General features: G+C 47.0%; 2 protein-coding genes across 2 annotated transcripts; one reads left to right on the forward strand and one right to left on the reverse strand.

The window, feature by feature from the left end:
* Positions 1 to 245: 245 nt before the first annotated feature.
* On the reverse strand, positions 246 to 7,907 carry LOC130693164 (vitellogenin-like). Its single transcript, XM_057516291.1, has 17 exons — positions 7,742 to 7,907; positions 7,329 to 7,627; positions 6,816 to 7,245; positions 6,611 to 6,756; positions 6,388 to 6,525; positions 6,166 to 6,330; positions 5,867 to 6,106; positions 5,239 to 5,765; positions 5,010 to 5,178; positions 3,170 to 4,936; positions 2,861 to 3,080; positions 2,321 to 2,802; positions 2,086 to 2,259; positions 1,745 to 2,018; positions 1,529 to 1,677; positions 792 to 1,448; positions 246 to 679 (listed from the first exon to the last, which is right to left on the reverse strand). The coding sequence occupies exons 1-17, from the start codon at positions 7,890 to 7,892 to the stop codon at positions 536 to 538; spliced, it is 6,132 nt and encodes a 2,043-aa protein (XP_057372274.1). The 5' UTR covers positions 7,893 to 7,907; the 3' UTR covers positions 246 to 535.
* A 2,169-nt stretch (positions 7,908 to 10,076) lies between these two features.
* LOC130693175 (vitellogenin-like) lies at positions 10,077 to 17,686 on the forward strand. Its single transcript, XM_057516301.2, has 17 exons — positions 10,077 to 10,194; positions 10,322 to 10,611; positions 10,799 to 11,240; positions 11,300 to 11,445; positions 11,531 to 11,668; positions 11,726 to 11,890; positions 11,950 to 12,189; positions 12,291 to 12,817; positions 12,878 to 13,046; positions 13,123 to 14,883; positions 14,965 to 15,184; positions 15,272 to 15,753; positions 15,814 to 15,987; positions 16,055 to 16,328; positions 16,394 to 16,542; positions 16,625 to 17,281; positions 17,394 to 17,686. Exons 1-17 carry the CDS (start codon positions 10,131 to 10,133, stop codon positions 17,535 to 17,537), a joined length of 6,042 nt encoding a protein of 2,013 aa, XP_057372284.1. The 5' UTR covers positions 10,077 to 10,130; the 3' UTR covers positions 17,538 to 17,686.
* Positions 17,687 to 17,797: the final 111 nt, after the last annotated feature.

The following is a 17,797-nucleotide window of genomic DNA, read 5'->3' on the forward strand; positions in this document are numbered from 1 at the left end:
GATTATTAACTGCCTTCATTGCACGCAGCAATGAAGTTTAACTTTAGGTTTGCCAAATGTTCGTGGCCGCGGCTAGATGGAATTTTACTTGAAAACGTTGCGCCGGGTAATTTAACCAACGGAAACATATGAAGTATGAAAGCTAAAAGAAGTAGTAAGAGTATCAGTACTGAATGAAGAAATTTACGGTGAATAACGAAAAAAGTTAATTCGAATACCAAAGAACAGGTAGAGAACAAAAAAGATTTTGGATTTTGTGATGCTGCTTCTTTATTTATTGTCTTGGAATATGTTTTTTTTTCATATAGATTACATCACCCTGGCGTAGTAACAACAGTAACTGGGCGCCTTTAAAACAATTCCATACCTTGAGTACTCTCGATATAATGAGAGTCTATCCAACTTCTAAATTAATATATCTTAGCATTTTCATAGGTCATTATTTGACGTGGGGTAGCGGGGTCGTTAGGGGAACACGGAAGAATGTAAAAAACAATTTCCTTGCTCGTACAAAAAAGATATTTGATTTGTTGATTTAGAAGGGGAGGCAAGCGGTGGGGACCGAGTAGACACGGACCATGTCGACTTGCTTGCCCATCAGCTCATCAAGAGGACGGCGGAAGAGCTCCTCGTTCAGCTTCTCGGACAAGGCGTTCTGGGGAATGCAGTGGAATCCCAACTAGTGTAGAGAAAGTAATGCATATTTAAAGCATTGATAATGGAACTAACGGCTGTTAAACGAATTAAAATCATAATTTAAAATTGCCAAATTTTGTGGAGGCTTGATTTACCTTCTTCTCAACAGTCTCTTGGGCACGAGCACCCTCAGCGCACTTGGGCACTGACTCGGTGGAGAAGCAACGCTTGTTGTCTTGGACGACCATCTTGTTACGGTAGACAGTCCACTGAGAAGGGCGGCGGAAAGTCTGGCTGGACAAGATGTTTTGCTGGAACTTGGGCAACAAGGGAGAGACATCAGAAATGCCGAAAACAGTCTCAGACTTCTCCTTCAAGCATTCCTCCTGGATGCGGCGGAGTTCAGCAACATCGCTGGAAGAGATATCGCTCTTGCATCCGGCGGGTTGTCTCAGCTCGTAGGCAACATTCATCAAGTTACGAGGAATGGAGCACTGGCGGGGGCCGGTAAGATCGGTAACCTTGTCGCCATTCTGGGAGCCGCACAGACCACAGAGACGTCCGCGGTGGATGGGGGAAGCCAAAACAACGACTTCCTTGGCATCGGTCAAAACACGGATCATGTGAGAGATGGGAGAGTCGACTTCAATGAAGTTATCAGCGGTTTTCTTGATAACAGCCAAAACTTCGTTTTCGGCGTTCTTGACGGTGTAAGATTCGCTGGTTACGGAGATATCCATACCGTTGACGTTGACCTTCTGCTGAGCGGGGAAAATCTCGATTTTCTCCTTGTTCAACAGGACAGTGACGATCTGTTGGAAAGCAAATCGTTCAGTAAGATTGATTAGTAAATAGTATTGTATGATGGTAAGAACTGATTCGTTGCTTATACCTTCTTGTCTCCTTCAACGCGGGAAAGGACGGCGAACTTGTAGCGGCCAGAGCAATCCTTGGTCAAGACCTGATCGCAGCCAGCGAAGGAGGCGTTGTAGAAGAGGCCATCGAAGGTGGTGACGGTCTCGGCGCCAATAACGCAGACACCTTCATTGTACGAAAGGATAGACAAAATGATAATAGTGTTTTCCAGATGAGTTTTTAGCAAAATTACCAGGGGCAGCCAAAACAGAGCGGGGAACAGCCATACGCTTGGGCAAGACGACTTCAGCAACGGGGTGGATTTCGATTCCGCGGAAGAAAACATTGGAGTAAGGCTTGAACACTTTAACATCCATGGATCCAGCCAACGGGTAGTAGACACTCTCGACGGTGATCTGGTTCTGAGTGTTCATAACCTCGACTTGGTTGTCAGACATGTAGGGACCCAACCAGTGGCGGACGAGGTTGGAGGCCTTAATGGTGGCATTGCGAACAAGAGCGGGCATCTAGGAAAGTGCAGTATGGTAGTTATACAAACATTCTGATCTTCAATATTTCATTGCTTGGTACTACCTCGTTGTACTTGATGGTCATGATGGCCTTGTTCAGGATTGAAGACAGACGGCGAGCAGCAATGCATTCATCGCTCATACCACGGCCCAAAGTTTCCTGTTTCTGGCACTGGGTCTTTTCCCATTGGTTGCGCAGGGAAGGAGAGATGTCTTCCTCGCTGCGAGTCCAGGTGGTCTAAAAAAAAAATACATTTGAAAACACTGTCGTCGTAATGCATTAAAACTGAAAAGCGTACAGCAACAGTAATCTTGCGATCATCAGTGCAAGACTTTCCGAAGCCAATCTTGATGGTAGAACGACGTTCAGTTTCATCCTTGATCAGTTCTTTGCGTTTGAAAACCAAGTTATCGGGGAATTGAGCGTCAACTTCAGCGCAAAGCACGAAATTGTTCTGGCCTTCAACTTCATCGCGTCTCTCAACCATAAGACTTCCACGGTGGGACTTTCCGTCCATGCCGTAGACGATGGAGGAGCCGATGCGGCGAGCCTTAATCGATGAAGACTTGGGGAGAAGTTCGGCGGTGAAATCCAAAGAATATCCGGTGGGGTTGGTCAGGGTCTGGAAGATGTGTTGGAACTTCTGCGATTCCCATTGGCTGTCCTGCTGTCTAACGTAGTCCTGGTTCATGATCTGCTCTCCGTAAATGGTGTCGAAGAGAGACTTGGCGTGGAGATGGCCGGCGAGGGGAGATTCGAACTTGGAGTCGGACTTGGTAGCTAATGAATAGAAAAAAGTACTTAGCAACAGTGGTGCAAAATGAAAAACACTGCTTACAGAGAGCCCAGAGGGTCTTGATGGTCTTGGTCTCGGAGGAGGCACCGTCGAGGTACAAGCTCCAGTCGCGCTGGCGGATGGTGGAAGGCATGGACCAGAAGGCCAAAGTACCGAACCAATCCTTGGTGTAAACTGATGGCTGAACAACAGCCAAACGTTCACCACGCTCAACGAAAACGAAGTTCATGCCGAGGTGTTCCTCACCGAAAGTGACCTTGTTCTATGATAGACAGTAAAATGTTTTAAATTTAGCTGTAAGATTTTTTGTTGTAAAATAACTTCAATGAATAATTGAATTTCGAACCATACCTCTTTGGGCTCCTCGACGTAAGAGATGCGCTTGGTCTCGGAGAGGAGGATAGCGGGAGTGAAGTCGGTGATCTTGCGGATGGTGGTGAAGGGGACGACGGAGTGCTTGACGATGCGGAGCTTCTCGCCCAAGGTTTCCCAGGAAGTCTGGATCTTGCCAGTCTTGACGTCACCTTCAATCAAGAAGCGACCGGGAAGAGCAGCGGCCCATTCCAAGTCAACACCGGTGGTGGGGTAAGAGCGGGTGAAGGGAGTCTCGACCATCAGGCGGGTGGTCATCTTGGAAACGATGACGGGCTTCAAGGCACCTTCCAACTTGGCGCTCAGGGTGGACATGCTCCAGCCACCTTCAATCTGGGACTTGACGGAGGCGAAGATGCTGTGGTGGCTGACCCAGGAGTAAGCCAAACCCATGGAAGAGGGGATACGGGCGAAAGAGTCCAAAAGAGGCAAGTATTTGTGGAAGTTGATCTCCATTTTACCGGCGTTCTCGCGGAATCCCTTCTGCAAGATCTGTCTCTCGATCATCTTGAAGACGGTGCTGGGGTTGACGGTGTAGAAGCGCTGGTAGTTGTCCAAGAAGTTCAGGTAGATGTAGAGCTCAGGCTGGCCAGTGGCGCGGGCCTCAATCTTCAGCTCTTCGTGGATTTTCTCCAACTCGGGGCTGATGATGGAAGACTCGTCCTTGTTCTGCTTGAAGCGGAGTCCGGGCTTGCCGACCAAACGATCAATGAATTTCTCGGCGTGCTTGCTGTCAATGGTGATTTCCATCAGCCTAGTGAACCAGGGGCCCATGGCGACGGACAAGCTGCTGTAGTGGTGAGAGGGGATGAAGGACTCGAAGCCGGGGAAGTTGACGGTCTCGGTCATGTAACCAAGACGGGTCTTCTCGGAGTAACCAGCCTTCTGGTAGTTCAGGGCAGCGTGGGAAGTCCAGAACATGGGCTTCATCAAAGCCATAACGGACTCGGCGCGGACAGTCTCCTCGCGGTCGATGGGGTTCTTGTTGGCGACCTTGCTGGCGATGGTGGTGTAGATGAAATGGGAGATCTGGTCGTTGGGCTCGTACCAGGTGCTCAAGGCAACGCGGGTCCAGAAAGCCTGGGGAGGGTTGCTGAAGAAGAGCAGGGAAAGAGCGGCCAAACGGACCTCGGTTTCCTCAGCCTTGTTGAAGTAGATGGGCATCAGCAGGGTACCGACGATCTCCTTCTTCTCAGCAGCCAAAGTGGCCAAAGCGAAGATAGCCTTGGTGCGGACGATGTTGCAGATGGCCTCATCTTCCCAGTCCTCGGATTCAGCACGGGAGAGAACGATATCTTCCTGCTCCTGTTCGTACTTTTTCAAGTTGAGAGTCTTCTTGGCTTCGATCCACTTCTTCCTCATCTCCTTCTTGGACAAGTTGACCAAATCGCGTTGGTTGCGCTCGTACCATTCGTTTTCGTAGTGAGTGCTGGGTTCGCAGCTGGTGATGAAGGGCTTGACGAAGGGAACGATCATCTCGTGGCCAATGTTACCCAAAGCGGTCAGGAAAGCGATACGCTCACCGGCGTCAGTGGCGATCTTAGCCTGTTCGGCCAAGTAGGGAACCAACTGTCTGGCAACGATGGAGTCGCTGGGGTTGCAGAACTCGCCCATAACCAACTTGGGGAACATGTTCAAACCAAGAGTGGTGTTGACGCAGGCCTGGTAGACCAAGCGGGACAGGGAGAGAGCGGTGGTGATCTTGAGCTGGCGGTGGCTCGAGACAACTTCGGATTTCAAGAATTCCTATGCAATGAGGTGAAAAGATGTCGTTCATTGAGATGTAAAATGTTTGAAATTTCTTTATTCTTTCCCTTACCATGAAGCTAGCCAAAAGCTCCTTGGTGGGGGTCTCAATGGTGGGGACGAGGGCAGACATAGCCTGGACGGCTTGCTCACCAGTGATCTTACCCTGGAGGATGTATTCGCGGACCAACATCAACGATGGGTTGGTGCCAGTAAGCATCAAAGCGTCAACAACAATTTGGCTGCATATGAAAACTCATTAATAAAGTTGAACAATTAATTTATAAGCTAATGAAATTTACTTGGAGGTGCTCCATTCCTTGTTTTCCCAAACCTGGGCAACGAAAGCCATCAACTCGCTGTAGTCGAAAGAGGCCAAAGCCCTGCGGAGCATGTTGATCTTGTCGGAGGTGTGCTTGGTGGCGGGGTCGACGTAGTAAGACTCGGATTCAATGTCGCTGACGATTTCGGTCAACAGACGGAAAGCCTCCTTCTTGAGGACCTCAGTCTCGACTTCCATGATCATGGGAGAGTTGACATTGCGGAGAGTGGGCTTGCCCATCAAGGGTCCGTGGGTCTTGTAATCATCATCGTAGGAGTAAGCGAGGGTCTGGTAGATGTGGACATCGGGGGAGATGCGGGAAACCAACTTGGAGTAGCCAGTGGGGGTGGCAGATCTCAGGGTCAAATGCTGGACAGTCAAACCTTCGGTAGCTTCAGTTTCGTAGCTGAAAGGCTTCACGACCAACTTGTCAATGGACTTGATGCGTTGGACGATGAAGTGTCCTTCATTGGAGGTACAACCGATGATTCTAACAGTGTCAGAGTGCTAGAGGGAGCCAATCGAATAACCAATATTTAAACTTAGATATAAGACACAAAAAAACTAGACAAATCCTTATGCCCAGCCTATTGTGAAAATCCAAGTACCGACATTTCGTTCTCGCAACCGGCGCCATTGACCAAGTTGCATTGCAGACCCTGGTTGCTGTTGTAGTTGAAGATGGGCAGAATGCGGCATTTGTCCAAATCGCGGTTCTTCACGATCTCGTAGATGGGGAAGTTCTGGCAGAGCTCGGGGGCGGGCAACAACCAGGGCTCAGCTTCGATAACCTCAGTGGGCAGACGGCTGATGTGGTACCAGGTCTGGCACTCACCAGTCACGGATCCCTATTAATTTCAATGAATTAGCGTTTCATGACAAGTGACTATATTTAGCAGCATATTACCTCCATAGCGTGGTAGACGGTGTTGTCGGCGTAGTAGTTGTCGTATTCACCCTGTTGGAAGACACCAGAGGTACCATCGAGCTGGAGCTGGATCTGGGCAGCCAAAGCGCGCTTGAAGTTAACGATCCACAAGGGCTCTTCTTTGCCAATGGCGACGCTCTCGACCTACAGAAGTATGTTTTTGAAGTGACCATAATTCGTTTCATTTGAAGATGGGTATACCTTGCCAGAAACAAATTTGACTTGGAAGGGTTTCTCGAGATGTTCTTGGTCGATGATGCGGACTTCCTGTCCCGGATCGACTTCAGAGTATTTCTCCATCACGTCTTCGTTGAATTGCTTACCCTTAGTGGCAAGCAACTAAATTTCGGGAAATATACACAGTCGAAAATCATGAATTAGTTTCTTAAGTAAAAGTACTAAAACTGAATAAGTATCCACTTACAGCAACAACGGCGGTGCTTTCATCGACGGGCTCAATGGTTAGACGACCCTTGATGGAACCACCGGAAACCTTGGTGCTGATGCCCATGATACCAGTTGAAGTCCAGCCGGCGTAATCGTATTCGTAGGTGTAACCGGCCATCCAGACTGTAAATTGAAAACACCGTTTTAATTTGAACTAGATAGTTATAGAATAATATTTTTACCTTTGCGGGTGGGGGCAGCGGTTTCGAGGGTCAACCTGTCGACGCTGATGTCGGGGCGTTCAATACCTTCCAAGTTCAAGTTGGAGGGGACTTTCTGGCCTTCGACGGCACCGAAATAAGGGTGACGGACGTTTTCCCAGGACTGTTCACCGTTCAAGATATCCTGTTCGATCTTCTCGAAAGCTTTCTCAGCTCCGTAGGTGGTTGATTCCTTATCGATGGAGATAGGTTCCTCAATTTGAGACAGAGTGAGCAGGCCACAAGCGATCAGACGGTCGTCGGAGCCGACCTTCTTGGAGCGAGCCCTATCGTCGGGGAGTTCGTGGATAACGACGGCACGGCCCAAGATGCTGCGCGGGCTTTCTTCGTACAGGGACACCAGCGAGGAGATCAAGCTGATGTCGGTGCGGGAAGGAGCACCCGAGAAGGTCTAAATAAAATTTGTATGTTTAAGCTAAGTTGTTCACCAACAGTTTCAGCATCTTTGTTATATTTTTTTGCCAAACATTTTACCTTGATGTTGCCGAGATAACCGACAGAGCGTTCGCTTTCGTACTTGTCAGCAGGAACGAACTGACCGCCGACGTTGTCACATTGGTCACCCAGAGTTGTTCCAGCGTGGACGTGGAGACCATGACGACCGGGCTCCAAACCGTAAATGACACCACGGATCTTTACAGGGCTAGAAATCGAAGCTTGTTCCATCATCAATTTGCCACTGATGTCCATACCCTCCATAGTAACAATGGCACGGCGGGGACCCTCAGTGGGCTTATGGGGAGATCGGGCAGCGACACATCCGAGTGCGAAGACTATGCAAAAAACATTTGGTAAAGTAAATTATGAACATAACAAATTATTTTATATTATTCAAAAGTTATAATTGGTAAAGACAAATTAAATTAGTAAAGAAATCTGGAAATTACCGAGGAAGACTGTGTGAAGACGCATCTTGATCGTGCCCGAACCACTGGGTAGGGTACTTGACACGAAAATGGCTTTAACACAAAAGCCTCTGTGTTCTTCTTGGGCTTTTATATCACTGGAAATTGTTCTTACTCGGCAATTTATTTCCATTTGTGTAAAAGAAAATATAGAGCGGATGGCCTCCGCTCCCGCCCTCTTCGTGATGTTTTCGCCACCCCTCAATCACCCAATCAAAGCAGTTGATGTAGCATTTTAGGGAGATTTATACTTGCGAACTTAGCAAAATATCATGATGGTTTATGTCGGAAAAATTGCCCCGTCAGGCAAAATGACTTGGCCCTGTTGGCAACTGAAAATGTATGCACCGTTATGGAACTGAAAGAAGATTTGGTTTCATTTAGTGCCACAACCGTTAATCAAACCAATCAGTACTTAGTTACTATACAAGGGAACCCTATACTCTTCAAGCGTTTTATCTGTAATTGATACGAATTGCATAGATTGAAACTATTTGAAATCTTTTTGTTCCGTAAAACACTTAATTTGGCCGACCAATACTTTGGCATATTAAATTTGGTAATAATAATTGGAGAATAATCAAATTAACAGAGGCATTTCGAAACAATTGCCTGTTCATTGCATTCGAAGGTATCGAGAAAAGATATACATGGGCAAATGGCTTGCGATTTACTATAACAATAGACCTGTATATAACCATTTTCTTTTACAACTATTTAATGAAATTTACAAAATTCGAGCGATGCGAATAAACTCTGAAGTGATAAGAAAATGCGTTTTCAAAATATGCCTGCAGTGGGTAACGACATCCGGTGTTGATCGTGGAGATTTAACAGTGCCAATGCTGACACGTTTTAATTTTATGAAACATGATTCCCGCTATTTGGAATAGAGTAACGCTTTCCATCCCCCGTGCTTGCGATAAACATTCAGTCATATGATACTGCCACTGTGTGGTTATAGAGTTACAAAGGTCAAGCATGACGAAAATGATTAGCAGAACTGCAACGGTTCCAATTGGTGTACTCAAAAAATTTGTTCTTTTAGAATGTTCTTTTAAATAATTGCCAGCCAACTAATATTAGGCCTAAATGTCTACCCCATTTCTGTAGTATCGAAAGGCTGAAACATTCATAAACTTTGCATTCATTGCTTGTACGTATCTCTCTCTGTACACCTCTCTCTGTATTTACCTCTCCCGAAATGTATTTAGTGGTCAAAAATTATATATACGATTGAAGAGGGAAGTAATCGGTTTTGCTTTTTTGTAATTTTTCGTTCCATGGTATAGTAAAAACGATGAAACCGGGATTCAAACATAGTGCATGTAATTTAAAAAAATCAAAGACGGTGATATGTTATATTCTGCATTAAATTCAGATGCCCAATAGGTGGAAATTTCATCTATATACATCAAATTATGGTTTAGTATTGTAATTGCTAATCTTTCTTGGTTTGGCTTTTTGTGTCAGAAGAATGGTCTGCAATACGTCGTTACATCATACTAGGGTACACCGCTAGGCAGTATAAGAATTAATTGCCGTTTATTTATTATCCCGGTAGAATTACTACCATGAGATGCGAGCACAGGCATGGTGAAAATGCTGTGCCCAACGGTGAAAAAGCACGGATTTTTTTATCACTGCGTAGCTACGGTGGCGCACGCCATGGTAGAGATAACAAACACGCCTATGCGGTAAAAGCGTGAGGTGGATGCGGCCCGTGAGTTTACACCCCGCGCAATCCCTAACTCCGCGTCATGGAGGCGTCCTGCTAAGCGTACTTAGAGGCTCGTTACAGCAAAATAAATCAAAGAGGATTGCGCAATTCATATAGGTATACTGGTTTATCCTATCCTGCAATTGCTATGTTCCTTTAAAACCTTCTCCGTTGTTGATTGTGAAAAACACATTTCAAATGGAAAAATTAAAACATTTCTTAAGAGGATAAAATACAAAAGATGTTAGCCATTGATAAAGCTAATAAGCTCATGTATAATATTGGCCTGAGTAACATTCGGGAAACTGCTTCGGCAGCAACTGACGGACTCTATAGTGCTATTAACTGTTTAGCAATGCAAAAAGCGGTCGATGACAGGAAATTTTAAAAATTGTCGTCACATAATTTTATCAAGCCCTCGTACGGCTAGGACATACGATATGATAACAAAAATATTGTGCGCAAATTGAACACGCTGTTCATAAGCGATAAGATTTAGATGACCTCACCTTCTTTTACCGTGCAGCGCATACGCCATTTCTTGGTTTCTTGGACTGTTATTCATGAAAATATGGAATTGCTGAATAAGACGTCTGATTAGACTATATATTGGCAGTCGGTAGAGTCAGAAAATTGTAGTTCATTGAATTCATGCCAAGTACCAACACCGAGTGGTTCGGGCTGATAAAAATGAAACTCCTTGCACTCTTTCTCGGTATGTTATACGGCAGTTTTTTCAAACTTGAACGCTCATTTTTTTAGATCGTGTATTTAGTTGAAATTTAGAATATAGAAGACGATTAAATTCTTCTATTGCTATTTCATGTCTTCCCATGATTTAGTTATTGCCGTTGGATGTTGCGCTGGAAAATCTGTTGAGGGCCCTCGTCGTGCTTTGGTTACCATCCAGGGAACTGGTGATGTTAGCGGCAAACTCATGATGGAACAGGCTTCCGTCAGCAGCCCAGTCAAGATCCGCGGTGTCATTTATGGCTTGGAGCCCGGTCTCCATGGCATTCATGTCCACGCTGGAACATCATTGGGCGTTCAGTGCGAAAATGTCGGTGAACGACTTTTCGATGCTGACAAGCGTGAACACGAGAAATTGGCTGGCCACCTAGGCAACGTCAAGGTGATAATCCCTAAAACTTTAATGTGATCAAAGTAGTAAATTAAAATGTAGTGAAAATTTCTAATATCATTCTTCACTTTGCTCGGAATAGTTTTGTATCAGCAGTAATTGTAATAATTGAAGACCACATCAAATACTTTTCTAGATTAAAAAATTAATGCAATTCAAATGTGATTTTCAATTTTAGACATTCTCGGGTGTGCCTTCTCGCACCGACATCAGCCTGATTTCCTCGTTGGTGTCCCTGTTTGAAGACCATTCTCGCAGTGTTTTGAACCAAGTTCTCGTCGTCCATGCTCTTCCCGATGATTTGGCCCTCGTCAACAAAAAAGTCAAGGATTTGCCTGAAAGCCACATTTTGGCTTGCGGTCTGATCCTCTCCAACAAAGTTGAGGCTTTCCAGTCCATCGAGAAGGAGTCTATCCTTTTGGGTTTGGAGGCTCCATTCCAAATCGGCAAGATCGAACAACGCATCTTGAGTGGAGAACAATCGTGGGAAAATGTTCGCCATCCTCATTACGGAGCCACCGAAGGTCAGAAGGTACCCTCCAACTTGAATTTGGAAGGTATCGAACGCCCCACTAACGTCGATAGCCTGACCCTTGAAACTGCTGCCCCGACTCGCAAAGGTAAAAATATTATTCTATAACGATCTAGTACAAATTAAAACGGTGTTTTCAATTTATAGTCTGGATGGCCGGTTACACCTACGAATACGATTACGCCGGCTGGACCTCTACTGGTATCATGGGCATCAGCACCAAGGTTTCCGGTGGTTCCATCAAGGGACGTTTGACCATTGAGCCCGTCGATGAGAGCACCGCCGTTGTTGCTGTAAGTGGATACTTATTCAGTTTTAGTACTTTTACTTAAGAAACTAATTCATGATTTTCGACTGTGTATATTTCCCCAAACTTAGCTGCTCGCCACCAAGGGCAAGCAATTCAACGAAGATGTCATGGAGAAGTACTCCGAAGTCGATCCCGGACAGGAAGTCCGCATCATCGACCAAGAACACCTCGAGAAGCCCTTCCAAGTCAAGTTCGTCTCCGGCAAGGTCTACCCATCTTCAAATGAAACGAATTATGGTCACTTCAATAACGTACTTCTGTAGGTCGAGAGCGTCGCCATTGGCAAAGAAGAGCCCTTGTGGATCGTTAACTTCAAGCGCGCTTTGGCTGCCCAGATCCAGCTCCAGCTCGATGGAGCCTCTGGTGTCTTCCAACAGGGTGAATACGACAACTACTACGCCGAGAACACCGTCTACCACGCCATGGAGGTATGATACTGTCAACTAAGTTCATCCAACGACAGGTGCTAATTTATTGAACACAATAGGGATGTGCTACTGGTGAATGCCAAACCTGGTACCACATCAGCCGTCTACCCGTCGAAGTTGTTGAGGCTGAGCCTAAACTTCTGCCCGCCCCCGAGCTCTGCCAGAACTTCCCCATCTACGAGATCGTGAAGAACCGCGATTTGGACAAATGCCGCATTCTGCCCATCTTCAACTACAACAGCAACCAGGGTCTGCAATGCAGCTTGGTCAACGGAGCCGGCTGCGAGAACAAAATGTCGGTACTTGGATTTTCACAATAGGCTGGGCATAAGGATTTGTCTAGTTTTTTTGTGTCTTATATCTAAGTTTAAATATTGGTTATTCGATTGGCTCCCTCTAGCACTCTGACACTGTTAGAATCATCGGTTGTACCTCCACTGAGGGTCACTTCATCGTCCAGCGCGTCAAGTCCGTTGACAAGTTGGTCGTCAAGCCCTTCAGCTACGAGACTGAAGCCACCGAAGGTTTGACCATCCAGCACTTGACTTTGAAGTCTGCCACCCCCACTGGCTACTCCAAGTTGGTTTCCCGCATCTCCCCCGATGTCCACATCTACCAGACTTTGGCTTACTCTTATGACTCCGACTACAAGACCCAAGGACCCCTTATGGGCAAGCCTACTCTCCGCAACGTCAACTCTCCGATGGTCCTTGAAGTCAAGCCTGATATCCTTAAAAAGGAAGCTCTCCGTCTGCTTTCTGAAATCATCAGCGATGTTGAGTCTGAGGCTTACTACGTCGACCCCGCTACCAAGTACACTTCTGACAAAATCAACATGCTCCGCAGAGCTCTGGCTTCACTCGAATACAACGAGCTTATGGGTTTCGTTTCCCAGGTTTGGGAAAACAAGGAATGGAGCACCTCCAAGTAAATTTCATTTGTTTATAAAGCAACTGTAAAAAATTACTGATCCGTTTTCCTTTATAGCCAAATTGTTGTCGACGCTTTGATGCTTTCTGGCACCAACCCTTCTTTGATGTTGGTCCGCGAATACATCCTTAAGGGTAAGATCGTTGGTGAACAAGCCGTCCAGGCTATCTCCGCCCTCGTACCGATTGTTCAGACTCCCACCAAGGAGCTTTTGACCAGCTTGATGGTAAGAAATAGATTGACTAAAGATATTTTATCAATCCCATTACAGTGAATAAAATCTTTTCACCTCATTGCCAAAGGAACTTTTGAAGTCCGAAGTCGTTCAGAGCCACCGCCAGCTCAAGATCACCACCGCTCTTGCCGCTTCCCGCTTGGTCTACCAGGCTTGCGTCAACACCACTCTTGGTTTGAACATGTTCCCCAAGTTGGTTATGGGCGAGTTCTGCAACCCCAGCGACTCCATCGTCGCCAGCCAGTTGGTCCCTTGGCTCGCCGAGCAGGTTAAGGTTGCCCGTGACGCTGGAGAGCGCATGGCTTTCTTGACTGCTTTGGGTAACATTGGCCACGAGATGATCGTTCCCTTCGTCAAGCCCTTCATCACCAGCTGCGAACCCAGCACTCACTACGAAAACGAATGGTACGAGCGCAACCAACGCGATCTAGTCTCCTTGTCAAAGAAGGAAATGAGGAAGAAGTGGTTGGAAGCCAAAAAGACCCTCAACTTGAAAAAATACGAACAGGAACAGGAAGATATGGTTTACTCCCAATCTGAGGACTGGGAAGATGAGGCTCTCTGCAACCTCGTCCGCACCAAGGCTATCTTCGCTTTGGCCACTTTGGCTGCTGAGAAGAAGGAGATCGTCGGTACCCTGCTGATGCCCATCTACTTCAACAAGGCTGAGGAAACCGAGGTCCGTTTGGCCGCTCTTTCCCTGCTCTTCTTCAGCAACCCTCCCCAGGCTTTCTGGACCCGCGTTGCTTTGAGCACCTGGTACGAGCCCAACGACCAGATCTCCCACTTCATCTACACCACCATCGCCAGCAAGGTCGCCAACAAGAACCCCATCGACCGTGAGGTGACTGTCCGCGCTGAAGCCGTCATTGCATTGATGAAGCCCATGTTCTGGACTTCCCACGCTGCTCTCAACTACCAGAAGGCTGGTTACTCCGAGAAGACCCGTCTTGGTTACATGACCGAGACCGTCAACTTCCCCGGCTTCGAGTCCTTCATCCCCTCTCACCACTACAGCAGCTTGTCCGTCGCCATGGGCCCCTGGTTCACCAAGTTGATGGACTTCTCCATCGACAGCAAGCACGCTGAGAAGTTCATCGATCGCCTGTTGGGCAAGCCCGGACTCCGCTTCAAGCAGAACAAGGACGAGTCTTCCATCATCAGCCCCGAGTTGGAGAAGATCCACAATGAGCTGAAGATTGAGGCCCGCGCCACTGGCCAGCCTGAGCTCTACATCTACTTGAACTTCTTGGACAACTACCAGCGTTTCTTCACCATCAACCCCCGCACCATCATCAAGATGATTGAAAAGCAGATCCTGCAATCAGGCTTCCGCGAGAACGCCGGTAAATTGGATATCAACTTCCATAAATTCCTGCCTCTTTTGGACTCGTTTGTCCGCGTTCCATCTGCCATGGGTTTGGCTTACACCTGGACCAGCTACCACACCGTTTTCGTTTCTCTTAAGTCCAAGATTGAGGGTGGCTTCTCCATGTCTTCCTTGAACGCCAAGTTGGAAGGTGCCTTGAAGCCCGTCATCGTTTCCAAGATGACCACCCGCCTGATGGTCGAGACTCCCTTCACCCGCTCTTACCCCACCACCGGTGTTGACTTGGAATGGGCCGTCGCTCTGCCCGGTCTCTTCTCCGTTGAGGGTGACTGGAAGACTGGCAAGATCCAGACTTCCTGGGAAACCTTGGGCGAGAAGCTCCGCATCGTCAAGCACTCCGTCGTCCCCTTCACCACCATCCGCAAGATCACCGACTTCACTCCCGCTATCCTCCTCTCCGAGACCAAGCGCATCTCCTGGACTGAAGAGCCCAAGGAGGTATGATCGCTTTTCATTTATTCCATAATTTAAATTATTTCGCAAACAAACATTTACAACATGTTTTTATAACATTAATAGAACAAGATCACCTTCGGTGAGAAACAGCTCGGCATGAACTTCGTTTTTGTTGAACGTGGTGAAACCTTGGCCCTTGCTCAGCCATTTGTTTACAGCAAGGACTGGTTCGGTACCTTGGCTTTTGCTGCCTCGCCATCCACCCTTCGCCAGCGCGAGTGGAGCTTGTACCTCGACAATGCCTCATCTGAGACCAAGGCTATTAAGACCATCATCTCTATCTGTAAGTAGACTGAACATGAGAAGTTAAATATGCTTTGTTTTTTTTTCATGCCTACTACGTCTCTAAAATAATTTCAAAATTCATTAGCTACCAAGTCCGACTCCAAGTTCGAATCTCCCCTCGCCGGCCATCTCCACGCCAAGTCTCTCTTCGACACCATCTATGGTGACAAGATCAAGAGCAAACAGTACTTAAAACAGCAGGACAGCCAATGGGAATCGCAGAAGTTCCAACACGTCTTCCAAACCCTGACCAACCCCACCGGATATTCTTTGGATTTCACCGCCGAACTTCTCCCCAAGTCTTCATCGATCCAGGCTCGCCGCATCGGCTCCTCCATCGTCTACGGCATGGACGGAAAGTCCCACCGTGGAAGTCTTATGGTTGAGAGACGCGATGAAGTTGAAGGCCAGAACAACTTCGTGCTCTGCGCCGAAGTTGACGCTCAATTCCCCGATAACTTGGTTTTCAAACGCAAAGAACTGATCAAGGATGAAACTGAACGTCGTTCTACCATCAAGATTGGCTTTGGAAAGTCTTGCACTGAGGACCGCAAGATTACTGTTGCTGTACGCTTTTCAGTTTGAATGTATTCCTACGACACTATTTAAAAAAATTTTTTTTTTTAGACCACCTGGACTCGCAGCGAGGAAGACATCTCTCCTTCCCTGCGCAACCAATGGGAAAAGACCCAGTGCCAGAAACAGGAAACTTTGGGCCGTGGTATGAGCGATGAATGCATTGCTGCTCGCCGTCTGTCTTCAATCCTGAACAAGGCCATCATGACCATCAAGTACAACGAGGTAGTACCAAGCAATGAAATATTGAAGATCAGAATGTTTGTATAACTACCATACTGCACTTTCCTAGATGCCCGCTCTTGTTCGCAATGCCACCATTAAGGCCTCCAACCTCGTCCGCCACTGGTTGGGTCCCTACATGTCTGACAACCAAGTCGAAGTTATGAACACTCAGAACCAGATCACCGTCGAGAGTGTCTACTACCCGTTGGCTGGATCCATGGATGTTAAAGTGTTCAAGCCTTACTCCAATGTTTTCTTCCGCGGAATCGAAATCCACCCCGTTGCTGAAGTCGTCTTGCCCAAGCGTATGGCTGTTCCCCGCTCTGTTTTGGCTGCCCCTGGTAATTTTGCTAAAACCCCACTGACAAACACTATTACCATTTGTCTATTTTTTCGTACAATCAAGGTGTGTGCTTGATTGGTTCCGAGACTGTCACCACTTTCGATGGTCTTTTCTACAACGCCTCCCTCTCCGGATGCGATCAGGTTTTGACCAAAGATTGCTCTGGCCGTTACAAGCTTGCCGTCCTCTCCCGCGTTGAAGGAAATCAGAAGGTAAAAGCAATCGATCAGTTTTTGCTATTGTATTACTTATATTTTATTTTTAATTCTAACGGTTCAATTGCTGCTCCAACAGATCGTCACCGTCTTGTTGAACAAGGAAAAGATCGAGGTCTTCGCTGCTCAGCAGAAGGTTAAGGTCAACGGTATGGAAATCTCCATCTCCAGCCAGTCCTACGTCGTCAAGAACGCCGAGAACCAGATTTTGGCCGTCATCAAGAAGACCGCCGATAACTTCGTCGAAGTTGATTCTTCCGTCTCCCACATGATCCGCGTTTTGACCGACGCCAACGAAGTCGTTGTTTTGGGCTCTCCCATCCACCGCGGCCGTCTGTGCGGTCTCTGCGGATCTCAGACTGGCAACAAGGTCACCGATCTGACCGGACCCCGCCAGTGCTCCATTCCTCGTGACTTGATGGATGTCGCCTATGAGCTGAAGCACCCCGCTGGATGCAAAAGCGATATCTCTTCCAGCGATGTTGCTGAACTCCGCCGCATCCAGGAGGAATGCTTGAAGGAGAAGTCTGAGACCGTCTTCGGCATCAGCGACGTCACTCCTTTGTTGCCCAAGTTCCAGCAAAACATCTTGTCCAGCCAGACTTTCCGCCGCCCTTCTCAGTGGACTGTCTACCGTAACAAGATGGTTGTTCAGGACAACAAGCGTTGCTTCTCTACCGAATCTGTCCCCAAGTGCGCTGAGGGTACTCGCGCCCAGGAGACCGTCGAGAGGAAGGTAAAGTATATTTGCAAAAACATTTCTTCAAGAGGAAATGACCTGAATGCATTCAAAAGCCGTTAGTTCCCCTGTCAATGTTCTAATTATGAATTTTCTTTTGTATTCATAGTTGGGATTCCACTGCATCCCCAAGAACGTCTTGTCCGAGAAGCTGAACGAGGAGTTGTCTCGCCGTCCCCTTGATGAGCTGATGGGCAAGCAAGTTGACACTACCCGTGTCTTTAATGTTCCAACCTTGTGCATTCCTTTCTAGACTTCACAACTAGGACAAAAAAAAGAATGTAGTGGTAGTAGACCTCTAGGTAGCATAGAAAATAATATTTACTTAATGTCAGAATTGTCTTAGAAATGTTGAGAACGCAAAATAAAATAATATCAAGTATAACAAAGAGAAAGTGTCAATGGTCTAACTTGAGATTAGTACTTCTTTCCTATGGAAAACCTATGGAAACATTGAAGACAGCAAAGCTCACGGTCTTCTGTGTTTTGAATAAGATGCAAAACATCCTTAGG

Source organism: Daphnia carinata, chromosome 1, assembly GCF_022539665.2.
Source record: "Daphnia carinata strain CSIRO-1 chromosome 1, CSIRO_AGI_Dcar_HiC_V3, whole genome shotgun sequence".
Lineage (NCBI taxonomy): Eukaryota > Metazoa > Arthropoda > Branchiopoda > Diplostraca > Daphniidae > Daphnia > Daphnia carinata.